Source organism: Lissotriton helveticus, chromosome 1_1 (assembly GCF_964261635.1).
Source record: "Lissotriton helveticus chromosome 1_1, aLisHel1.1, whole genome shotgun sequence".
NCBI classification, from domain to species: domain Eukaryota; kingdom Metazoa; phylum Chordata; class Amphibia; order Caudata; family Salamandridae; genus Lissotriton; species Lissotriton helveticus.
This window is the reverse complement of record NC_136057.1, coordinates 1,266,763,881-1,266,782,435: the sequence shown is the minus strand read 5'-3', so window position 1 is coordinate 1,266,782,435 and position 18,555 is coordinate 1,266,763,881. Positions and strand designations below refer to the sequence as shown.

General features: G+C 40.8%; 1 protein-coding gene across 1 annotated transcript in view; it reads left to right on the top strand.

The window, feature by feature from the left end:
* The window catches only part of PIK3CG (phosphatidylinositol-4,5-bisphosphate 3-kinase catalytic subunit gamma), a 142,954-nt gene that overhangs the window by 18,658 nt on the left and 105,741 nt on the right, over positions 1–18,555 (top strand). The window contains exon 2 of the mRNA XM_078680336.1: positions 10,992–13,007. Within this exon, the coding sequence (XP_078536462.1) occupies positions 11,004–13,007 (2,004 nt within the window). The 5' untranslated portion in view covers positions 10,992–11,003. The remainder of the gene's footprint in view (positions 1–10,991; positions 13,008–18,555) is intronic.

Below are 18,555 nucleotides of genomic sequence, written 5' to 3'. Positions count from 1 at the left end.
TGCTATTAAAAAACCTATGAAATTCACTGAAAAAACCATAGGTTATAGACCATATATAGTTAGGAATTAGCATTTACAAAACCTTGAAAATTCACTGAAAAAACCATAGGTTATAGACCATATATAGTTAGGAATTAGCATTTAAAAAACCTTATTTTACTCACACAAAACCATTGAAATTCCATATATAGTTAGTTGCAGTAACTATATATCGCGCACCCGCAATCCACTGCTGATCATGTCACATATTACATCATTCATGACATGGTCAGTGACATCACTGATGACATCACTGATGACATCTCAAATGACATCACTGATGACATCACTGATGACATCTCAAATGACATCAGTGATGACATCATGACACACCAATACCAGTTACTACATACGCACTCACTGATTCCTACGTCTACACACACATTCACTCATTCACCCATACAATCACTCATAAATACAGTCACTCATTATTACAACACTATCATATGCACTCATACACCTAGTCAGTCCTGTGAAGAATCAATCACACTTCGATTTCCTCATCTATACAGTTAAACACAGAACACCATACTTTTCACACATAAACTAACACATACTTACTCTCTTATACAATCACTGATACAAGTACACATTGATATGCACAGTCACACACCTCCCAGCCAGCCACACACACACTCAGTCTTCCATACATCCACTCATTCTTCAATATGTAAAACATATTTAAACTTTACAAAAACACACAGACACTAGATGATGTCATCAGTGATGTCACTGACCATGTCATGAATGATGTAATATGTGACATGATCAGCAGTGGATTGCGGGTGCGCGATATATAGTTACTGCAACTAACTATATATGGAATTTCAATGGTTTTGTGTGAGTAAAATAAGGTTTTTTAAATGCTAATTCCTAACTATATATGGTCTATAACCTATGGTTTTTTCAGTGAATTTTCAAGGTTTTGTAAATGCTAATTCCTAACTATATATGGTCTATAACCTATGGTTTTTTCAGTGAATATATATATATATGTATGTGTGTGTGTATATATATATAAACTTATCTGATATGTATTCATTTATTTGTTGTAAAGGCATGCATGGTAAAGACATATGCGTGGTTATGACTTGAGTGGTGAAGGCAATGCTTGGTAAAGGCATTGAGTGGTCAAGGACGCATAGTAAAGCATGCGTTGTAATGACATACATCCAAGCACATTTATTTTCAGGCATTTTTACCAGCCCAATGTTCTAACTTTGTATGGCCTTCATTATGAGAGGCCTGGTGGAGAACAATTTATGGACCTGCTTGCCTTGCTCCCAGGCTATCCAAAGGTCAGTTGACTGACTTCCTGCATGGTCAGTGGTGACACAACCAGTTTTAGAAGCCTCCCTGCAACTTCCCAGCTGCAACTGGACCTGCCTGTATCTGCCTGAGCTCTGATGCTGAACTCTGCTGGAGTGAGTCCTGATCCCATAAAGGTGCCCCTGAAGTCCTGGTTCCTTGACAGGCATCATTGGAAGTTCCTCCAAGTAGAGAAGGTGAAAATCTTGAGGTTTGGGATCCTCGCAAACTGGCAAATTCGTGCCGAAACTCTACTGCCCGTCACAACCGCCAGTGAACAGCTCCAGTAAGAACTGTTCTTTGCACCAACTTCAGCTACAACTGCCAGCACCAGGCTTACATTTAACTCTACAGCAAGGAGAGCCTGCAATGACCACGAGCGCAACACTCCAGTGATGTCCGGATCTGCGCGCTATAGCAATACCAGTGCAATGCTTGACCTGCTCTTTGTACTGAAAGCCTCTTCCTCGTGGCCTCCTCCAATGTGAACAGAATTCTTTGCGCCAGACTTGAGAAGGTAAGTCTTCAGCTGACTAACCTGCTCTCCATCACGGTCCATTATAGCCGGTCTGAACTTGTGACTCCTCCCACCGAGGGGTCTAGAGTGACCAGATGACCATGAGTGGCGCTTTCTGCTTCTAAGCTCTATTTTCAATAAAAACTTTTAAAACATTCAGTTCTACTGATTGGGTTTTTGTTATTCTGGTATCTTTTTATTTATTACAAGTTAATCTATATATTTTGAATTGGTTTGGATTGGATTTTCTTGTGTTGTGTATTCACTTCATTACTGTTTGTGTGCTGCATAAATACTTTACACATTGCCTCCAAGTTAAGCCTGACTGCTTTTGTGCCAATCTAACAGAGGGTTAAACACAAGTTAGTTTAGTGACAAGGATTGTGTTTGTTGCATGAGTAGGGATTTCACCTCCCTCAACCAATAATACAGTTTCTTACACTTTTCCTGTCCTACGCTCTATTGGATAATTAGCATTAGGTTGCCTACAGCTGGCCCCCTGTCAGTTCTGCCTTTGATAAGCTGTGAAAAACTACTCCAAGAGCAGAGCATGTAAACCTACCTAATTCGTTCTCCTGTCTTGAAAAAGAAGCTTCTCCTTGAAACACGTTAGCTATTCACGTGAGTATATGTAAGATTTGAACACAAACGTCAAATAAAGGATTGTACATCTTTATAAATGTTAACTAAAGACATGCTGGATTAATGTATTCTGATGAATTGACTGTTTGAGTAAAACCTCCCATTGGACGTTTTTACATTTATGTAAGACAACTGATAGGATGTGCATAAAGTTATCTGTTAAGAGTAATAATCGCATTAATTATAGTGATATTGTGCAATTTCCTAGCAAAGTGTAATTTGGAAACACAATACTTAACATCAGTGTGGCCTGCGTGATGACTGTACGACTATTCTAGTCGTAGTACATTTCTGATGTTAAGATTCATTAAATGGTGCAAAAATACAAAATGTAACTGCAAAAACAATCTAATACAATCCATAAGGGTGGGGATAAACAAAATAACATCTCTTAGATAAGTGTTGGAGCAGGCAGCAGCTCTTATAGGGCAAATATGGGTTTTCCTATTCAGAGGGATATTTTTACTTAGACTCATACTTCTCTAGCAAATCGTAAGGCAATGATGTAGATGGTGCTCCTATCTGAGTTACTGTTTCTCATTGAATGTCCCTATCCTTCTGCAATGGACATTTTTTTATTAGTTTTCAAACACTTATGATTAAATTGCCCTGGTTGGTTGACTAGCTGCAATAGATTTCGAGTTGTATTATTATGTCATTCTGGCACACTTTATGCATATTTGGCATCATCCCCTGTCTCCTTCTTGCATCTGATCATGGAGAGTGATGTGGTGTTACCTGTTCCTTTCTGGCCAATACCGTGCACCACACTCAGTAGGCCGTGTGTTGAAAAAATATATGGGGCCCTAGTAAACATAGGCAGCACTTTCCCTGTTTGCGACACTGCGTTCCTCAAAGCAGGTGTGCCGGGCACAAACAGGGAAAATGGGCCCTATTCCATTGAATGAGCTGCCCTCAGGGGGGCCACAAAGTCATGCTGCCCTAGTGGCATCGCATTTAAGTGGCATATGGAGCGGCTTTGAAGCAACTGCCCCGTGTTTCACTGTGCAGGCTGCAACCCGCCTGCACTTTTAAGAGGGGAGAGGGATCCCCTTGCAGGCATGTGCAGTGAGTGACTGCACCCTCGTGCACCGGGATGTCTGGGGGGTCCATTGAACCCCCTTTCATCCCTTTAGAGGGCGCCTTTTTGAAGGTACACTGAAAGTGCACTACCTTTTAGTCACGCACTTTCAGCACGCCTTCTAAAGCCATGTTTGCCTCTGCGTCCCGTCAACAATATACAGCACAAGCACATGGGCAAAGGGATTCCCTCATTTGCATGGGACCATGCCCCATTTCAAATGAGGGAACACCCTCTGGGGATAGGGCTGGTGCTATATGTGTGCTAGAGCTATCTGTATTAGCCATAGGACCCCTTTCCCACCTCCAGAGGGCTGTCATTAGGTAGCGCACTGACAGTGCGCCCCCTGACAGCTTCTTTGCCTCTACGCCTGCGTCTATAATACGGCCCAGGTGCAGACGCAAAAGGATTCCCTCATTTGCATGGGGCCATGCTCCCATTCAAATGAGGGAACGCCCTATTGAGAAAGCACTGGCACTGTATGTGAACCAGCGCTTTCACTATTACAGAAGGGGGCGCACAAGTGTCTGCGCCCTCCTCTGTCACAGCAAAGTGCCCTGTAGTAATGCTTATAATGTTATTTTTAGAAGTGCTTCTTTAGCAATGATAGAACTGTTGTAGGTCATGCATAGAATGTGTGTATGTCACTATGCTTGTGTGTGGAGTGCTGGTCAGTCTGGAGTTCGTTTACAAGCTGGCAGCACCTTTTTATCTGTACTGCATATCTTGAGGAATAAAGAAGATTTATCACCAAACTTGGTGGGTATTCATTCACTACAAATTTGGCGACGAGGGAAACTGGCAATTTTCTAATGAAATTGATATCCTGCTTCATACAACTCTACATTTGTTATCCTGGATTCAAGAAAACTCTTCGTTTCAAAGAAAACTATTCGTTTCTCTTCAAAACAGCTGTGCCTTAGTGCGGTGAGACTTTCATTTATCTTTTCAAAAAAAAAATGAAGAAAACCACTTTATTTTAGCTTCCTACCCACTCTGCATCTTTCAAACGCCACCGTTTCACAAACCGCTACAGCGTGTTAGCTCCCGCTCCAGTGAGTTTGAACGTCGCGGCATCTTGCAGAACCTTCCTTTGTCATCGCGCGTCAGTGCACTGCTCATCACTACTACATGCGCATGGAATTGTGGGTACTCGCGCATTGAATTGTGGGTACGACCCCACGTAAGGTCACGTCGGCGCCCATTTTAGATTGGTTTTATGCCGATTTTTCTTCATTTTCATCGCGTTTCACACCGATTTGATTCTGGACTCTGGCAATTGCTGTTTTCTGGTATTTATAAACGTTTATCAGTATTATTTATTTTGACAATATCAAATTCAAGTAAGGTGCTGCCTGCAATAATTTTTGTATCTTTCCTCAATAAGATAAAACAGATATACATTGATATTTACATATATTATTTTTTTCTGGGTTTGTGTCATTATGCCTGACACTAACAGTGCCATTTCTTCTGGTGAAAAGCCTGTACATGGCCTGAACCTAAATGCTCCAAGAGAATTTTTAGTTGTTCCTGGTGATCCTCCTGTTGCTTGGTTAGATTGGAAAGAATATTTCTTGAACTATGTTGCAAATCTTGAAGATGTTAGTGGACCTTTCACTCCTGAAAGAAAAAAAAGGATTTTATTATTAGGTCTTGGCCCTGAAGGATTAAGAATCTACAATCAGTTGGACAAGACTGATAGATCTGCTGGTGACATTGATGTTTTCAATTCAGCACTTTTGGATATCGATGATTATTTCTCTCCTTGTGTTTGCATTGCTGTCACCAGACATTCCTTCTTTCAACGCAAGCAAAATAAATCCGAATCAGTTGAGGATTACGTTTCCGCACTTAGAAAATTAGCTGTTAAGTGCAAATTTGCTCAACTTCATGATGATCTTATTCGAGATCAAGTTGTCATGTACACTAAAACTAAAACCATTCAGAATAAACTATGGGTTGAAGGTGATGGAACTTTGAAAGAAATTATCGCCATGGTTAAAAAAGCTGAACTCTCAGAACGTTGCGCAAAGGCTTCTCTTTCCAGTGAGAAAAAGGAAACTGAAATCGTAAACAAAATTTCTGAAGGGAAATCTTTTATTAGAAGTAACAAAGATTTCAGGTCTACTAATGCTAAAAAAGAAAATTTTGACTATAAGAAAACCTCTGAACCTGTGTGTTATAGATGTGGTAGTCATTCTCACCTTGCTCATTATCCTAAGTGTCCTGCTAAGAACACTAAATGTCTGAACTGTGGGGTTATGGGGCATTTTGCTAAGGTCTGTAAAAGAAAAGTCTTTAAAAATTCAAAAGGTAAGATTGCTTGCATTCAAGAGGTAGCACAGGATTGTACCTCATCTTCTGATGAAGAAGTTCTACTTGTACAAAATGCAGTTAAAAAAAAGGTAGTATTGAACATTTCTGATATTGATTCTAGTAAACCCTTATGCCAAGTCTCATTAGGTGGAGTCATGACGCAACTTGCTGCAGATTCTGGGTCACCCTATACTATTGTGAACAAGAATGTTTGGGATCAGAAATTTGTTAACCAAATTGGAAGTTGGTTGGAACCTTCTGATATCTCACCTGTTAGTTATACCGACAACACAATAGAGATTTTAGGGTTCAGACTACTAATTTTCAAGTTTAAAGGTATGCATGCCACTTGCAAGTTGTATGTGTCGAAGGATGGTCCTTCAGTGTTGGGTTGGAGGGATCAAAAAAGTCTACACATAATTTTGGATCCCAATAGCAAGGAACAAGTGTTGGTTTCCTGCATAAGTGAAGACACCAAGAAATGGGTGATTGTTGAGTTTCCTTCTGTATTTACTGGCACTATTGGCAAGCTGAAAGGTTTTACACATCAAATCAGACTTAAAGACAATGCTATTTCTAAAATTCACAAAGCCAGGAATATTCCTCTCATCATTAGGGATGAGGTTAAATCCGAACTTGATAAATTGTTAAATGCTAATATTATTGAGACTGTTGAAGCAGCTGAATGGGTTTCGCCATTAGTCGTCGCACGCAAGGCCAATGGCAAGGCCCGTTTATGTGTGGATTTGAGATATTTGAACAGTCAAATTTTGGTTGATCAATATCCACTTCCACGCATTGATGAAATGTTGTCCTTAACCAAAGATGCAAAAGTTTTTTCCACTTTGGACCTATCAGCAGCTTATCATCAGGTTGTTCTTGATCCAGAAAGTAGACATCTTACATCATTTGCTACTCCATTTGGATGTTTTCGATTTAAAAGAATGCCGTTTGGCTTAGCCTCTGCTGCGGCAGTATTTCAGAGGCTAATGACCAACCTTTTTGGAAACATCAAAGGGGTAATCTTTTTCCAGGATGACATTTTAATTATGGGAAAGGATAAAGATCACCATGACAATCTCCTGAGAAAAGTTCTTAAGGTTTTAGCTGATAATGGTTTGGTTGGGGAGCTCAGCAAGTGCAAGTTTTCAAAGAGCTCTGTTACGTATTTAGGTCATGAAATTTGTGATGAAGGGATAAGACCTAAAACAAAATTAGTTGAAGCAATAGTGAATTCACCTGAACCTAAGTCCAAGGATGAACTCAGATCATTTCTTGGTTTAGCTGAATTTTACTCTAAATTTGTTAATCAGTTTTCACAGAAAACATTTCACATGCGTGTTCTCATGAAGAACAAATCACCTTTTGTTTGGGATGAGAAATGTAGTGCTGCATTTAAAGAAATCAAATATGCCATAGTGAATGCGCCTATGCTACAAGGTTTTGACCCGTGCGCCAAAACTTATTTGACCACTGACGCTAGTGGAGTTGGTTTGGGGAGTGTTCTCTCACAGATTTCTCAACAAGGTGATGAAATTGTCATAGCCTTCGCTTCACGATCATTGTCACCTTGTGAGGAAAAGTACTCTGTGATCGAGCGTGAGACGCTTGCTGTGGTATGGGCAATGGAGCACTTTCGTAAATTTATTTGGGGTAAACAGTTTATTTTACGTTCAGACCATAAACCTCTGACCAAGCTCCTCACTACGGAAGGTTTGTCCAGAGCTTCAGCCAGGATTGCTCGTTTATCCATGAGACTCCAAGATTTCATTTACACTATTCAGTATGTACCTGGTGCAAAGAATGTGGTCGCTGACTTCTTAAGTAGATTACCCTTACCAATGAAGGAAATTGATTTGAACTCTTGGAATGATTGTTGTGTTGCTGGAATTTTTTCTGATCCTCATGGCTTATCAAAGGATGAGTGGAATTCAGCTTCTGGCAAGGATAATGTTCTTGAAACAGTTAAAATAAAAGTCAACCAAGGTTGGGTTGTCTTAACTAAAACTGACAGTCAATTGAAGCCATTCTGGGAGGTCAAAGATGAACTCAGTCTTGACGGTGATTTCTTATGTCGTGGTGACAAACTCATACCACCGTTAGGAATACGCCAAAAAATTATCTCTTTGGGCCATGAGGGACATCCTGGAATATCCAGAACAAAAAGAATTATAAAAGCCTTGTACTGGTGGCCAGGCATTGACTTGGAGATCGAAAGGTCTGTTCGAGACTGTGTGCAATGTGAGTGTTCTGACAAAAGTCAAAAAACGCTTAATCCCCCAGTGTCCTCACTTAGGTGTCCCAAATTACCCTGGGAGGAATTAGCATTAGATATTATGGGACCTATTGTGTGGCAAGATGATTCTATCAAGTTCATCTTAGTCTTAGTAGATCTATTCTCCAGATGGATCGAATTGAAAGTAGTTAACAGAGTCAACACTGAAACTGTTATATCATTTTTGGATGAGTGTTTTATCAGAGAAGGTCTTCCTGCTTCTATTCTAACTGACAACGGCGTTCAGTTCAAATCTGATACCATGAGGGTATTTATGGAATCATCTGGTATCAAGCAAAGATTTTCTGCTGTTTATCATCCCCAAGGCAATTCTGTTGTAGAAAGGATCAACAGGGTTATTAAAGGAACCTTGCAATTAGCCAACAAGAACAGAAAAAATTGGTATGGCGAACTTGACAAAATGTTATGGTCTTATAGAATCACTATTCATGAAACGTGTGGTGAAAGTCCATTTGGTTTAATGAGAGGCAGATTTCCGTATTCCAAATTAAATCCTGTGTGGATGGGGAGAAGCAAAGAGTATGCTTGGAATTCTGACAAGGTCACAGAGAATATTTGCAAATCTCAGGATAAAAGCAAATTATATTATGATAGAAAACATGGTACTAAAGATACTCACGTTGAAGTTGGCCAATTGGTTAGAGTTAAATCTTCCAAGAAAATTGGGAAGTTACAACCTAGATTTTCTGATCCCAAGACAATCACTAAAGTAATGCGTAATACCGTCTTGTTAGATGATGGTTCCATTCATCACATGAGTAAGATTGCTTTTGCCAGAGGGTCTGATCCTTGTAAAAACAAGAAGGGGGATGTGTGTGGTGACTTTTGGTGGTTGACTCCAGTTGTGTCCTTGGATTCCAGCACAGATTCTTCTGACGGAGACAATATTGTTAGTCAGTCTTCAACTCCCTCTGACGGTGACAATATTGTTAGTCAGTCTTCAACTCCATTTCCTGGATCTGAGTCTTTGGTCGAAGAACCTCAGAACGTTGGTAAAGAGCCTAGTTCTGTGCCATCTTCTTCTCTAATTCAATGTGATCACAATCCTCCTGTCGCTGAGAGTTTGCAACCTCTTGTTCTTACCAGAAGTGGTAGAAGTGTTGTTACTCCAAGATTTTTAAATGATTTTGTCTGTAAATAATTCTTTAAGTTGATTTTGTTTTTTTATTATTTTAGGAGGAGGATGTGTAGTAATGCTTATAATGTTATTTTTAGAAGTGCTTCTTTAGCAATGATAGAACTGTTGTAGGTCATGCATAGAATGTGTGTATGTCACTATGCTTGTGTGTGGAGTGCTGGTCAGTCTGGAGTTCGTTTACAAGCTGGCAGCACCTTTTTATCTGTACTGCATATCTTGAGGAATAAAGAAGATTTATCACCAAACTTGGTGGGTATTCATTCACTACATGCCCCGAGGCCATGCAAAGTGGGCTCAAACGCATGTTGCGTTCACTAGTTATGTTGGGCCTGTTGGCTCATTGGATTAATGCATTCATTGCAGGAATCTTTGTTTTGCTGTGTTCAGAGCTTTGCTGGAAAAGATGCAGGATAATGATACACAGAGGTACATTCAGCATATTTTCTGTGCATTTTATACCAGTCTTTAGCTGGAGTTAAACATTGCTGATGAATACTGTGAGGTCTCAGAGTATTTACTGTTGATGTTTAAATATGGTGGAATATTACAAATGTCTGGTAATCGAATCGCCAAAGATTTTTACTACTCCACCTTATTTCCGGCAGGTCTTATGTTAGGGCTGCTGTGAAAGCAGGGGGTAGCTATCAATAGTGCAGCAACAGGTGCAGTGGCCGAAGGAATACTCTGCATCCCCATTTTGGTTGTATTCTACTACTGAACTAGGAGTAGGAGGGGCTGCTTTTTCTTGCTTGCACGAGGGTCCACATCGCCCTTACTGTGTCGCTTATCAAAATCATTTCTATTAAGTCCATTTTCACTTTACCACCTGGGATTGGTGGAGGCATAGCACTCTGGATTATGGCAGCTCAGGGTGACCTCGTCTATGCTCACCGGTCCCCTGCAGCGGTTGTGTGCTTTCACTTTAGCTGTCCTGCTTTCCTCTGAGCTTTGTAATTTTACTGAGAGAGCTCTCATCTATAGTGAAATTCCCCAAACTGCACTACCCCTGCGCCTGAAACTATAACAAGGTTTTGAAAATGGTGCCTTCCTTATGACTTTTCAACTTTCTGGTCAGCAAAGAGGCAACACTTTCCAACCTTTCATGAAGTTCACCTAAAAATGAACAGTTAAAAGAGAAAAGTGTACAGATAGATGTATTGTTAAGTATACAGCATGTGTATTTAACGGTAATCATTAAATACAAAAGCATAAGAATAAAAAAAAATAATGGCAAATAGATTACATACAAAAACTGCAAAGATTACGTCAAGAAGAGAAACCACTTAGTATTTAACGGTAATCATTAAATACAAAAGTATAAGAATAAAAAAAAAATAATGACAAATAGATTACATACAAAAACTGCAAAGATTACGTCAAGAAGAGATACCACTAAGTGGAGGCCGAAAGCCTAAATAGATTGTGAATGTGGATCACTCTCAGTGGTAGGTATATTAAAATAGAAGGCCTCAGGAAATATTCCTATCATATATGCTAATACCCATGATTTAAATGCTATGTATCTCGTTTTCACGTTAACCAAGTTTGCTGCAGATAACTATAATTTGGATAGAATCCATTTCTAATGTTGTTCATCCCTGTGTGTTTTAGAACCATATCATGTGATTTTCACCATTGTCTATTTGTTTAGCTTGCTTCTGGCATGGAGCAGGAAAACTGTGAACAGCCCGTTGTTTTGAGAGAAGAAAACAAACGCCGCAGAAGGAAAATGAAGCCCCACACTGCAGCCAGCCATTTATCGTCCATGGAACTCGTCCAGATAGAATTTATTCTTCCCACAACTGATAAACTGACAAAGGCCCAGGAGACGATGCTTCTCGACGTCGCCGGGAACTGCACAGTGGAGCAGATGAAGGCGCAGGTCTGGCTGCGTGCTATCGAGACCAGTCTCAACGCAGACTTTTACCGCAAATTTTCCCCAGACCTCTGTCTCCTTCACTATCAAAAGAAAGGGCAGTGGTATGAAATTTATGACCGACACCAGGTCATTCAGACATTGGATTGTATCCTGTACTGGAAGGTGCTGCAGAAAGACAAAGGCAGGATCCACGTTGTCCAGAAGCAGAGCACACGAGACGGCACCCTGGAGTTCCAGAGGCAGCTGAACTACCTGATCGGCTCTGACGTCACCGACGTCAGCAACGTCCATGACGACGAGTTGGAATTTACCCGCCGCAGGCTGCTGACGCCACGCGTGATCGAACTGACGAAACGTGACCCCACGCTGTATTCAATGGACCCCTGGGTCACGTCCAAGCCGCTGCCTGAATATTTGCTGAACAAGATAATGACCAATAACATTTTCATAATCCTGCACAAAGGAACAACCAGTCAGACCATCAAAGTGTCGATTGATGACACTCCGGACGTGATCCTGCAGAGTTTCTTTGCAAAAATGGCTAAAAAGAAGTTGTTGCTCGACATTTCCGAGGAGCGGAGTGAGCTGGATTTTGTGCTTCGTGTTTGTGGCAGAGATGAGTATATAATAGGTGACACTCCAATCAAGGACTTTCACTGGATCAGGCAGTGCCTGAAAAACGGGGAAGAAATCCACCTTGTTCTGGAGTCTCCCCCGGACCCGGCTCTAGATGAAGTTGAGAAGGAACAGTGGCCCCTCGTTGATGACTGCACAGGAGTCACAGGGTTTCATGAGCAGTTGACAATTGAAGGGAAAGACCATGAGAAAGTGTTCACAATCTCCCTGTGGGACTGCAACAGAAAATTTAGGGTTAAAATCCTGGGCATTGATGTGCCGGTGCTGCCAAGAAACACTGAACTTACTGTCTTTGTTGAAGCCAATATACAACATGGGCAGCAACTTCTAGCCCAGAAGAGGACCCCTAGCAAGCCTTTCTTGGAAGAGGTACTATGGAATACGTGGCTTGAATTTGATATAAAAATTAGAGATTTGCCCAAAGGTGCTCTCCTGAATCTTCAGATATATTGTGGTAAAGCACCGCCATTGTCCACAAAGACCGGCCTGCAGCCGCGCGATTCTGCGGCTACAGACTACAAATACAAGAACCAGCTTCTGTATTATGTGAATCTTTTGCTAATAGACCACCGTTTCCTTTTGCGGCAAGGAGATTATGTACTCCATATGTGGAAAATCCCAGGGAAAGGAGAGGAACAGGGCAGTATCAATGCTGACAAACTGACATCCGCTACAAACCCTGACAAAGAGACATCCATGGCTATCTCTATTGTCCTAGACAAATATTGCCACCCGATTGCCTTGCCTAAGCATAGAGCAACAACAGACCCTGAAGGAGATCGGGTCCGCACGGAAATGCCAAACCAGCTCCGCAAACAGCTAGAAGAGATTGTAGCTACAGACCCACTTAACCCACTTACCCCAGAGGATAAGGAATTGTTATGGCACTTCAGATACGAAAGTATCAAACACCCCAAGGCGTATCCCAAGCTGCTTAGCTCCGTAAAGTGGGGCCAACAAGAAATTGTGGAGAAGACTTATCAGTTGTTAACAAAAAGGGATGCTTGGGATCAAAGCGTGTTGGATGTTGGACTAACCATGCAACTTCTGGATTGCAATTTCTCGGATGAAAATGTGCGCGGAATGGCAGTTCAAAAACTGGAGACCTTACCAGATGACGACGTCCTGCATTATCTTTTGCAACTGGTGCAGGTAAGAGACCTTTGCAGAATATTAATTTCCATCCCCAAAAATGACACTATGATGCAAACATACCGTGCCACTAACACATTACCAGTATTAAAATTACAGAATTTCCATATGTGCTGTGTCCGGTCACCATCAATGGAAAGTAGAGAACCTGAATGAAAATATAAGTCATTGTACAATAGTAAACATCACAAGGCAGGCGGAAATTATAGGGCGATCCAGCAATAGTCTTTTAGCTGTTAACTAAAACAGATGCTACATTACACAGGGAAGGGACTTTTTTACATTGAACAATAGTGTATTTGACATGGGCATGCCTGGCAGTAGCCCAGAGAGTTTTACAAAGGTCTATTCATAGTCGGAGATCACTTGGCTTGTTTGCCTAAATTGCAAATACACATACATGCGTCAAGCATTCTTCACAAAGCCAATGAGCGACGCAGATGATTATCAGGCTTGTGTACACTACTATCTAATGATCCTGCATGGCACCTTCTATTTGAAATAACACATTGTATCTTTCCTCTATCATTGTGATACTGTACTGTATATTTTTGTATGTGCATCCTTGCAAAGGTTTTAATCAACCAAGCAAATAAAGTTACTTACCTACTATCATTGTGATGCAAACGTCAGTCATGTGACAGGACCCTGCCATCACTTCCTGCTTTTTGAAACAGTGTTATTGTCTTACGCAGGTAGCTTAAGCTCTGACCCTATGAAACTCTACTTGCCACACACCCTGCTCGCTCAACGAGGGGGATTTCCTCTGGAATCAACACAGACACAGAAGTTGTAGTTGTGCAACATTTTGTAGAGCCGCATTTTCAGAGACAGTGCTTTTGTCTGAAGGCTCAGAAGGATAGCATGCTTGAAAGCCAGCTGTGTTTGTTCATTATACAGGATGTTTGGTTGCTGCTACACAGTTCAGTTGATTTAGCCCATGTTTCCAGATATTATAGACATATTGAGGTCTGGCCACAGACAGCTTCAGCTGGCATTGCTATCAATTCTTTAACAAAGTACAGCAAGAAGTCAAATGGAGAGAAGAAGTTGAATCTGGGTCATCCCCCTTCAGCCACTGGTTTTCATGTGCTTTTCTTGGTAGCCATTGCATGGACGAGCTAGTCATCAGGTCCATTGCATTTCGTGGATGATTAAATTGCTCCATTTAAGTTCCCATGAGGTTTTGGCGATGGAGCATCAAGTAGTCCTTTTTACTGCACATGCAACATTACACACAGGTTGTAAATGAAACGCAGTGTGTGATCTTTGATGTATTTGCTTTGTTAACGCAACACAGTTTCTTTGTTGATTCGTGGCTTTTTTCCTACTTGGAGGTTTCTGTCATATTGTGAAAATTGCACTCACATAGGCTTTGAACATTTTTAATTCCATTTTCACCTAATATCAGTGCCTTTTTCCTGATTGACTAAAGTCTGATCAGACTTTTTCATTGATACAAAAAGACAGTATATTACAAGTTTCTTCAAGTGTCTCCAGTAATGCTATTACAAAAGGTTGTATCTTTTCCGCCAAAGTTACCTACCATTATGTACACCCTCCCTTGTGTGGCACAGATATAGCCATGCTTCATGAGGAGTACAGTACCATGCAAGTGCCAGGTGTGGGCACACCTGTTTGAAAGTCGTCTTTGATCTCGCAGTGACCTTAGCCAAAATCACTGTGGGCCTGATTCACAAAAGGCCTCCACAAGTGTGGAGGAGGCCCAGAGGTCGTGGAGGAGTCTCCGCGCTCAGGGCAGAAAATTTGCAATGAGAATTCTCATTGCGAAGATTCTGCCTTGAGTGCGGAGGCTCCTCCACAACTGCAGGTCCTCCTCCACGAGTGGGGTAGGAATTTGTGAAGCAGGCTCTGTGTTTTAACACCCTTGCCACGCATTTGGGGTCTGAGTGCTTCCTTCCTTTCCTTTGTAGATGTTCAACAGGAGGGTTTTGCCAGGTGGTTTCATTCCCCATGCTTTGTGACTTTCTTAAGGAGTGGATAAAACTGGTACGTCCTGCAACCTTATTAAATGGAACTTGTCCTTCTGTGCACAAAGTATTTCTCCATTCAGTTTAACTTTGTCTCATTGCATGTTTCTCTGTGTGTTGCTGTGAAAATGGCTTGCTCAGGTTCGCTTTCCTATTAATTACTGTCACGCTTTAACTTGATGTTTTTCATATTGCAAACTCCTGTGAGATTCAGTTTTTCTCGCTCAAACTGATCAAATCTTTTTGGATGCTTCCAGGTTCTGAACTTAGGTATTTGCATTCACCAGACTTCAAAGCAGTTATACAATGGCAAAGGTATACTTCAGTTTGATGTAGAATTGGTTTCCGATTCTCCTAAAATGGAATGCCTTATTCTTAATTTATTTGATCTACCCTGGCTTCCTGATCACCTTCTGCTTTACAGTAGCTTGTGCTCCACCGCATTGTATTGTGACTACCATGCAGCCTCCTGTGTATCAAGCAGAAAACCACATGGGCCCTGGGCTACTTCAGTTATAGCATCATCCAATATAACAACCTTGATTCCAAATGTTGCAATCTTGCATTCTAAGCTCCTGTTCCATGCCAATTGGACACCCTAACTCTTTTCTTCAGGCTTCTTCCTGATCCCCCTTTGCACTGTGATGCCCTTTTCTGTGAGTTTATTTTATTTCTTGTATTTTTTTCATTTTTCTGCTGATTGAATGGGTATATACCCAGTAAATGTTATTCTTTTTTATTTTAAATGTATGTTGTTTACTGTAAATATTTCCGTAAGGTGCACTCCTAGACTTTAAGGTTAGCAGTATGTCCTAAAAATAAACTGTAATAGAAAATTGGATTTATTTGGCACTTACCACACTTGATTAGGTATTGAAGTGTTTGCAGTGAGCAGCACTCAGCTCCTGAAACCAAGGATAGACGTGAATAGGTTAGTAATATGTGCTACCTTGTCCTAGCAGGATTAGTTGTGTTACCGGTGTTATATTTGTGATCTTGAGATCTCATGTATTAGTATGGTGGTTTGAATATGGATAGATTAATTGAAGATGAGTATTTTATGTGAGATGTTATTGGGAAAGGTGGACATATGCGCCTGTTAGTTTGATAAATTGGATAGAAAAGTGGGAAGATTCTGGAAAGCATGTTTGGGAGTCCATAGTAGACAAAAAGGTATTGGTTGAGACAGAACGTGGAGGGAAAGGAAGAGGTAGAAGTTTTATATGTTACACATATATGTATATATTCCCTCCAAAATGCACCCGCTGGCGTGCTGCTGTATCGCTAGTGGTGCTGCTGATCCTGGGCGTCCACAAGCACCTCACCATTATTGCACTTCCGTTTCTCCAGTAAAGAAGGAGAGCGGCACTCCAGGCATATGGATCCCAAAATGTAATTTATTGAGAAACACGAGTCTCAGTCAACGTGTTTCAGTTGTTAACATACAACCTTGATCACGACAACGAGTGACTTTTTCTTCGTGTTTATATCATCACATGATCATTAAGCACAGAAACAAATGAAGGGATATCGAAACTACAAAGTTAATTACAGTCACCATCGTAGAACCTGAAAATCAGCGAATGTGTTTTCCGTAGTGCTCATATATATGTACAGTAAGTCATAGCCAGGTAATACAATCTTCAGGGGACATGCTTAATAGTAAACAAATGGTTTATAGGGTCAACCTCGATATCCTTATTGTCATATTCCAGGGAGCAATTACAAAAACAAGTCCGATCTTGGGACAGGGTTTAGGCTGACTGCTGGCTAATTCATTAGGTCACTGTGTCGGCATATAGTGTACTTTCGGGTACTTAGCATTATATCTGCATCCAATGCATCCCAGATGCCATTATAACACTGTTATTAAATTTCTAATGTTCCAATACATTTTAACAGTAATTATGATTACTCCGTCTGAATATAGGAGAAACCACACTGTATGACTAATCATATAGAAGGCAGAATAATCAGTGAATATGATAAATGACCCCATTGAGCCTAACACACATGAGAATCCAATCAAAGTTCTCAAGTGGGAGAGTCTAAACGATGCACTGTGCTTCAATCGCGTTAAAAATCAGTAATAAACCATCCCAATGGGCTCTTGGCCAGGAAAGATTTAATCTGTCAAGACCCCGAACAGTATCTGATACATTCAGCGCAAGTGAATAATAAAAGAAAACTTGTGTTCAAATGTGTACATTCAAAACAGTGCAAACTCATAATGTCAAACTAACATAAAGCTCCTACATTTTAAACATTCTTATATTCAGAAGTGTGTATTTACGTTGCCAGGGAAAGTGCTAACAGGTTTGCAGGCATTTAATATAGGCATATGTGCATCTCCTCGTTCATGTTAAAGCCATATGGTGGCTTTCTATCTAGCTCCATAATGTAGTATGTTTCCAGCTTACGGAGTTCTTTCTCTCTATGTCCCCCTCTTTTGTTCCTTGGGATTTGAGCTATACAGCTGCACCTCAGCTTAGTGGAGTCAGTTGTGTGGAATTTCTCAAAATGTCGACTGTATAACTGCTGTCATTGTTATTGACTGCTCTGATGTGTTAGAGTATGCGTTTGTCTAAGGGTATAGTAGTGCTGCCTAAGTCCAATTTTGGACATGGACAATTAAGTACATGGACTACATAATTACTCTTACGTGTCAGGTTGCCTCTGATTTTAATGGATTTGTTAAATGGGGTTTTGATGTAAGACATGTCCTCGCCATGCTTGAATGCTTTACACTTTGAGCATTTACTGAAGTCCTCTCTAGGCGTGAGCCATGTTTTCTTTGCAGTTTTAGCTTCAAAGGTACTTTTGACTAGATGGTCTGTTAATGATTTGGACTTTCTATATGTAATCTGGGGGCCATTGGCTACTGTCTGATTTATAACTGGGTCCTCCTTAATCTGATGTCAATGTTTCTGTAGGACTTGTTGAACCTTTTGCTGTTCTAAGTTATAGGTGGTAATGAATCTGTGTGTCTGGTTCTCTATGTTCTTCTTAGGGTTTTTTATGTGAACTGGGCTGTCTCCCTTTTCTGTGCTCTTGCTCTTATAGATGCTCCCTTCAATATACTGTATGGATATCCCATCTGTGTGAAGAGTGCTGTCATATGTGTTTCCCCTTAGTGTATTCTTTATCAGTGTTGCATACCCTTCTAGCTCTGCTGAATTCCCCGAAGGGGATTAAAGGGGCAGGGTGAAAGCTACTGATGTTGAGAATAGTGTTCCCTGCTGTGGGATTCCTATATATGGTGGTCTCCGATTTCCCCCCCATTCAAATCAGTACATCTAAAGATTCAATATTGGTACTACTGGTTTTGCCCTTGAATTTCACATTTAAATCATTGTTAATTTCTGTTATAAATTGCTTAGTTTCACTTTCAGTGCCTTTCCATAACATGAAAAGATCATCAATTAATCTGATCCAAAGGGCAATATATTCTGACCAGTGTTCCATGCTACTGCCCCGAGCACCTGCTCCTCCCACCAGTCCATATCCATATTTTCATAGTTGGGGGCGAAGTAGGTGCCCATAGCTGTTCCTCTCAG